Source organism: Cibotium barometz, chromosome 23 (genome assembly GCF_041138505.1).
Source record: "Cibotium barometz isolate CiBa-2024 chromosome 23, ASM4113850v1, whole genome shotgun sequence".
NCBI classification, from domain to species: domain Eukaryota; kingdom Viridiplantae; phylum Streptophyta; class Polypodiopsida; order Cyatheales; family Cibotiaceae; genus Cibotium; species Cibotium barometz.
In genome coordinates, this window is record NC_141068.1 from 19,555,021 (window position 1) to 19,563,156 (window position 8,136).

The 8,136-nt window shown below is 39.4% G+C and overlaps 1 protein-coding gene across 1 annotated transcript in view; it reads left to right on the plus strand.

Moving 5' to 3' along the window:
• The first annotated feature begins 7,254 nt into the window (after positions 1-7,254).
• LOC147625717 (putative inorganic phosphate transporter 1-3) overlaps positions 7,255-8,136 on the plus strand; it is a 2,105-nt gene continuing 1,223 nt past the window's right edge. The window contains exon 1 of the mRNA XM_086817232.1: positions 7,255-8,136. This exon is cut by the window's right edge and continues 1,223 nt beyond it. Within this exon, the coding sequence (XP_086673358.1) occupies positions 7,510-8,136 (627 nt within the window). The 5' untranslated portion in view covers positions 7,255-7,509.

Genomic DNA, 8,136 nt, shown 5'->3' on the forward strand with positions numbered 1-8,136 from the left:
ATGTGAATGATGAGATGTGATGTAAATGAATGTGGATGTGAATGATGAGATGAGAATGAGATGTGAGGTTATGTGAAAGGATGAGATGTAAAGTAAATGGATGTGGATGTGTATGTGAAAGAGTGTGATGTAAATGAATGTGGATGTGAGTGATGAGATGAGAATGAGATGTGAGGTTATGTGAAAGGAGGTGCTTGATGTAAATGGATGTGGATGTGGATGTGATAAGATGTGATGTAATGTAAATGGATGTGGAAGCGGATGTGGAATGAGATGTGATGTAAAGGGGATGTGGATGTGAATGGATGTGATGTGATGTAAAGGGATGTGGGGGTGATGTGATGTAAAGAGATGTGTATGTGAATGTGATGAGATGTGAAGTGATAGGTGTGAATGTGAATGAATGGATGGATGTGAATAGTCATGCATGTGAATGACTGGATGGATGTGGATGAATGAGATGGGATGTGTATGAATGAGATATGATGTGGATGTGATGTAATGTGGATAGAATGTATGTGATGGGATGGTGATGAGAATGAATATGATGGATATGAATGGATGTGATGTGAATCGAGATAGATGTGAATGAATGTGATGTGATGTGATGTGAATCAGGATAGATGTGAATGGATGAGATGTGATGTGAAATGGATGTGATGTGATGTGAATCGGGATAGATGTGAATGGAGGAGATGTGATGTGAAATGGATGTGATGTGATGTGATGTGATGTGAATCGGGATAGATGTGAATGGATGAGATGTGATGTGAAATGGATGTGATGTGATGTGGATCGGGGTAGATATTATGAATGGATGAGATGTGAATGAATGTAATGTGATGAGATGAGATGTGAATGAATGTAATGTGATGAGATGAGATGTGAATGAATGTAATGTGATGAGATGTGGACATGGGTAGATGGGATGTGATAAGGATAAATGTGGATAGATGTGATGAGATGGAATATGATGTGATTGGATGAGAATGGATGAAGGACGATGGGAATACATATGATTGGATGTGGATTAAGCAAAGTGAATTGATTTAGAAGAATGTGGAATAACGGGAAATGATGTGGAACAATGTGAAAAGATGAGAGTTCCTTAGAAACTGTATTTATGACATGTTTTCACATGACTATTTTATGTCAAGAATGCTGGGGAAGCATTTTGACCATCTTGTGAATGAGGTCGTGGGGGGGAGACCTAAGTGATAAAGTTGCAACAACTGACGCAGAGTCAACGGAGGACATCTCGCGTAGCAAGGTCGACCGAGGTCTTGACCAACCTCGGTTCGATTTAAATGGTGAGCTTCCGGTACGGTGGATGAGGAACCAAGCGGCCTATGAGTGAAGCGCTAGGTGACCTACGAAGGATCCTAGAGGGTGATGACCATACGATGCTTGGGCTCTAGGTCGCCGAAGATACCCATGCATACGTTGAGGAAGAAAATGGAACAAGGAGTTAGAGTTGTTTCTGAAACCGGGCATGGATCTGGTTGTTTGACCTTGTTGGTCCTCAACAGATGAGTCCATGGCTCTTTTATATGGATCTGTTGGTTGATCTTGCTGATCTTCAACGGAGAGTCCATCTGGATTTTTATAAGTGAATATATTTTCGGGTACTATGAGCTAGGAACTATTGAAAAGGCCCCTGAGTAGATAGGTGGTGAGCGTTCTGGTTGCCAATGATGCCATAGGTACACCGATGAAGAAATGATTGGAAATTAGAATTCAACCGGATATTTTGGAGGAAATTAGAATTCAACCGAATATTTTGGAGGATTATGATCAGTGATACTATGGTTTCATTGAAAGATTGTTTTAAAGATAGCTGAATCTGTGAAAAAGGCAATTTCATATTGGTTGTGTAAGTGGTGTGACTATCTTGAAGTTTGCATGAAGCGCCGGCTAGGGGGCCTAGGAACTCTTTTCGCTGGTACCTGGGACAAAACATAACCAAATTCCTAAATGGATCCTATCACTATACAGTGGTTGGGCAGTTGGCTAACCCATGGGACTGGATGGGGTTAGAGACTCGACTGATGTATCCCTAAAATGAGACTCAATTCTGTTATGGTACGATAGATGAAGTAAATCCCGGATGGTCCTTGTTCTGTGGAAAGGAATCAACGGTTGTGCCTCTGAATGAGGAAAAAAGCGTTGGTCTCTATGATCCAAGTGCAAGTCTCTTCCTTGATTTGACCGTGTGACTTACAGTTTCGGTCGGATCAGTTTGGTTAGTTAAGGATCTTGACTACGTTAGAACAAAAATATCCTAGAGGAATCGCCCGTGCTTTCTGGGTGAAGGCAGTTTTACCGGGTTCGGTTTTAGAAGAACCGAGGGATTAGTCTCTTGTCCGAATATCCATGGGCAAGGCCCCGAGTGAGAGGCTCTATCCTGCACAAGAAGTGCTACTTCCGCTGCTAGCACCCTCGAATTCGTTGCATGGAGGGGGCAGGGATCTTTCAGTGGAGAACAAGCCAAAGAGCCCAACAAATGAAGGTCACCTAGGATTCTAGTAAAGAAATGGCATGGCTCCTAACTCCTAGTTGTAACCCCACTATCCCAGTGTGTAAAGTGTCAAGAGACGACAAAGCCAACAATGTAGCTCATAGAGCAACCTAGATGCTCCAACCATATAAGTATGGAGTGTGGGTCAAGTCAATACATGTTAGGTGTTAGACCCCATCACATTGAGGGGAGGTGTTGAGAAACGCAATGTGTGAGGGTACAACATGAGTAGAGCAAGGGGAGGAGCATGCACATAAGAAAAGGATAGACTAAGGGTACATTCACAAAAGTTGCTTTGTATGGTAATTTATAAAAGGTGAAGTCAAAGGTCAAAAAGGTAGTACATGGAAAGTGCAAGGAACCACATATAGTGTGAGCATTTATTGATACATGGTTGGCACTAAGGTGTACATATCTTGTGAGTTGGGAGCTCCCAGAGAGCTATAGAAGGATGTACTTGGATCAATTTTAATGCAATGAGATTATTAAGTTTAAGTCCTTATTATTGGGTGATTACTTAATCTCTAGCATAATCTTGTATTAGTATTTTTCTCAAGCTTCACCATGGATTCTCTCTCTCTTACACACACACACACACACACACACACACACACACACACTGACACCCACACATACACACACATGCAAATAAATATTATATAATAATCTATTTTATTATATTTAGACACATATACGTATATGCATACATATATATGTATATATATGTATATATTTATAAATATAAATAAATAAATAAATTTATACACACATATATAATTTTAATTAAAAATATTTTTATGGGTGGAGATGCATTATGAGGTGTGCTCACTCGCAAATAAATGCATCTTACATGTAACATTCTCTCTCTCTCTCTCTCTCTCTCTCTCTCACACACACACACACACACGCACACGCACATAATCTCTCAAATGTGGAAACTCTCTCTCTCTCTCTCTCTCTCTCTCTCTCTCTCTACTCCCCCCACATACACTATCTCACACTTGTTCACACCTGCACATGCACTAATGTAAATGTACACTCTTCTCCCCCCACCCATATAAACTCTCTCACACATAGAAATTCTCTATATTTGTCTTTCTCTCTCTATGTGCTTCTCTCTCTCTCTCTCTCTCTCTCTCTCTACTCCCCCCACATACACTATCTCACACTTGTTCACACCTACACATGCTCTAATGTAAATGCACACTCTTCTCCCCCCACCCATATAAACTCTCTCACACATAGAAATTCTCTATATTTGTCTTTCTCTCTCTATGTGCTTCTCTCTCTCTCTCTCTCTCTCTCTCTCTCTCTCTCTCTCTCTCTCTCTCTCTCTCACACACACACACACACACACACACATCCTTTTTCTTCTCACACACACTATCACACATAGAAACTCTCTCTCTCTCTCTTTCTCTCTCTCTCTCTCTCTCTCTCCACACACATACACACACACACACACACATGCATGTACACATTTACACACATGCATGCACACACACACACACACACACACACTCTCTCTCTTCCATATGTACACACACACTCTCTCATATCCACACACACACACACACACACACACACACACACACACACACATCCTCTCTTCCACATATACACACACTCTCTCTCATATCCACACACACATGCATACACACATAAATATATATTATATATGATATTATCTTTTATTATATTTTGATATATATACCTATAAAATATATTTATATTTGTAAATATAAATAAAATTATACATACACACACATACACATACATATATATACACACACACACATACACATATATTTTAAATTAATTAAGTTTTAATTTAGATTAAGTTTTAATGTATGGGGATGCTTGGTAAGGTGTGCTCACTCTAAAATAAGTGTATCATATATATGGGGATGCTTGGTAAGGGGTGCTCACTCTAAAATAAGTGTATCGTATATAAAATGTCTTTTGTCTTTTCTTTACAGTGAAAGAGAGAAAGAGAGAGACACCTACACATTGCAGTTTTCATTCATGACCTTTTATAAAGCTCATTCTTTAAGAAGGAGGCCCTATTTTTTCTCTCAAGAAAATCATTAGGTCAAAAGGGATAACTCTCCTTTCAAAAATTGAAATGAGATGAGATGAAAAAAATCAAATTTGAGAAAGAGGCATTGTGAATCTCTTCCCTGTCTTTCTTGACCTCCGTCCTCTCCTTTGGGGCCACATGGAAAGGGAATACCTTGTGTTTAATAAGAGTATAGATATATATAGATAGATATGTATTATTATGTTTTATTATATTTTACCTATACATACATATATATGTGTATTTATAAATATAAATAAATTCATATATACACATATGTATATATAATTTTAATTAATTATATTTTAATTTAGATCAATTTTTAATGGGTAGGGATGTGTGGTGAGGTGTGCTCAATCTTAAATAAATGCATCTTACATAAAATGTCTTTTGACTTTTCTTTTAAAACTAGTGGACTGACTTGTGCTTCACACGTCATGGGCTTCCACATCAACGACATCAACAAAGTCATCTCAACATGGGCATTATTAACATGTTTATCATTAAGTTGGGCATTTACATTATTAGCAATATGTGCATTGTATGTGAGATCTTCATCAAGATCAAATTTTTCATCAACAAAAAGTTTTCACAAAAAATATGTAATCTTTATAAATATTGCCAATATGAGTGGGCAAGAGCCATTAAGTCATCCACAAGGAAAAGGAATAAGCTAAAAGCCTATGAGTCGAAGGTGGAGAACAAGCTAAAGAGCCCAACAAATGAAGGTTACCTAGGATTCTAGTAAAGAAATGGCATGGCTCCTAACTCCTAGTTGTAACCCCACTATCCCGGTGTGTAAAGTGTCAAGACAAAGACAATAATGTAGCTCATAGAGCAACCTAGACTCTCCAACTATATGAGAATGGAGTGTAGGTCAAGTCAATACATGTTAGGTGTTAGACCCTCATTACATTGAGGGGAGGTGTTGAGAAATGCAATGTGTGAGGGTACAACATGAGTAGAGCAAGGGGAGGAGCATGAACATTAGAAAAGGATAGACTAAGGGTACATTCACAAAAGTTGATTTGTATGGTGATTTGTAAAAGGTGAAGTCAAAGGTCAAAAAGGTAGTACATGGAAAGTGCAAGGAACCACATGTAGTGTGAGCATTTATTGATACATGGTTGGCACTAAGGTGTACATATCTTGTGAGTTGGGAGCTCCCAGAGAGCTATAGAAGGATGTACTTGGATCAATTTTAATGCAATGAGATTATTAAGTTTAAGTCCTTATTATTGGGTGATTACTTAATCTCTAGCATAATCTTGTATTAGTATTTTACTCAAGCTTCACCATGGATTTAATTGGATGCTATGAGCTTCCCTAGATCAATGCTCTTTCCACAATGAGATGAAAAAAGTCAAATTTGAGAAAGAAGCAACATGAATCTCTTCCGTGTCTTTCTTGACTGACCTCCTCTACTTTGGCCACATGGAAGGGAAATACCTTGTGTTTAATAAGAGTATAGGTATATATATATATATATATATATATATATATATATTATGTTTTATTATATTTAGACATATATACCCATACAATTATAAATATGAATAAATTTAAACACACACACATAATTTTAATCAATTAATTTTTAATTCAGATTATTTTTTAATAAGTAGAGACACATGGTGAGCTGTGCTCGATCTTACATGAATACATTTTACATATAATGCCTTCTTTCTTTTACAACTAATGGGCTGACCTGTGTTTCACACATCTCTTCAAACCTCCAAAGTCAAAATTTACCCCAACCTCCTGGAACATTCTCCTCCTCTTCCTGAACCTCTGAATTGTTGCCTTGTGGTAGCTTTTTGAAACTCTTCCTTTATATAATATAGAGAAAAGATGAGAGAGAGAGAAAGAAGGGGAAGACCTTGTGTTTACTAAGAGTATAGATATAGATAGATAGATATATAATATTATGTTTTATTATAACTATACATACATATATATGTGTATTTTAAATATAAATATATATATACACACATTCATATATAATTTCAATTAATTAAATTTTGATTTACATTTATTTTTAATGGGTAGGGATGCGGGTGAGGTGTGCTCACTCTTAGTATCTTACATATAATGCCTTTTTTCCTTTCTTTTACAACGAGAGTGAGAAAGGGAGAGGCACCTTTTAAGAGGGAGATCCCTGTTTTTTCTCTTTAAGAAATCATTAAGTAAGAAAGGGTAGCTCTCCTTTCAAAAATTGAAATGACATGAGATGAGGAAATTAAAATTTGGGTTGAATCTCTCCCCTTTCTCCTTTGAAGTCCTTTTGGCTAGATGAAAGGAGAATACCATGTGTTTTAGTATAGATATAGATATAGATAGCACCCGCCACAACGGCCCACCATGCTTGATTATAGAGTCCTATTGGTTATTCAAAAAAGCCATAGACGAGCGGCCAATTTGTCTATATAGATCAAGAAGCAAAACAAGACCCGTATTGACATGATAGGAGGAAAGTTCTACTTCCTCGTGACTCGTCTCTCGTGACTTCCGATCACATTACGAAAGATAAAAAGGGTCAAGTTGCAAAAAACGCCACATTACGAAAGATAAAAGATTAACGGTGAAGAAACTGAGGATTGACAAGCGCGTTGAAGGAGCAACGTGTGGGCTAAGTCATTGTTGACTCGTTTGGCGTCAGTCTGCAAGGCTCAAAAATAAAATCAGCCAGGACTGAAATCCCTTCTAAATGGTGGTGGTGGAAGTGGGCAGCTTCAGAGCGGGAATCCCTTCTGAATGATGGTGGATAGGGGGAGGGCAGCTAATTCAGATCAGCGGAAATCCCTCTTCTCAATGATGGTGGATAGGGGTTTGCAATTGCCTTGACAGAAGTGGGTCGTTCTTAGGTGCAGCAGCTTTGCTAGTAAACAGAGGTTTTCGATAGGGTGTAGCAATGGTGGTTGCAACAGAGGGGAGCATGGCCTGGCGGCCTAGTGGCGGAAACACGTCGAGAAACTCGACTTTCACAAGCGAGGCTTTCCCTTTGAGAAAGGTGGAGGTGCTGGAAGCGCTCGACGGCGCGAGAATCCAATGGTACCATTTCGCCACCGTCCTGGTGGCTGGCTGCGGCTTCTTCACCGACGCCTATGACCTCTTCTCTATCTCAATAGTAAACAAGTTGCTCGGCCGCATCTACTACCCTTCGACGTCCGACGAGCCAGGCGATCTTCCCTTCAACGTCCGATTAGCCGTCGTGAACGTCGCCCTCTGTGGCACTTTCGCCGGTGCTCTCTTCTTTGGCTGCATGGGCGACAGGTTTGGCAGAAGGAAAGTCTATGGCGTGACGCTTATTCTGATGATTCTCTGCTCTATCGGTAGCGGCCTCTCGTTTGGCAGCACCGCTAAATCTGTCATGACCACTCTGTGCTTCTTCCGCTTCTGGCTGGGCTTTGGCGTCGGCGGCGACTACCCGCTCTCCGCCACGATCATGTCGGAGTATGCGAATGTGAAGAGCAGAGGTATGTTCATAAGCGCAGTGTTTGCTCTCCAAGGCTTTGGTATATTGTTTGCCGCCACAGTA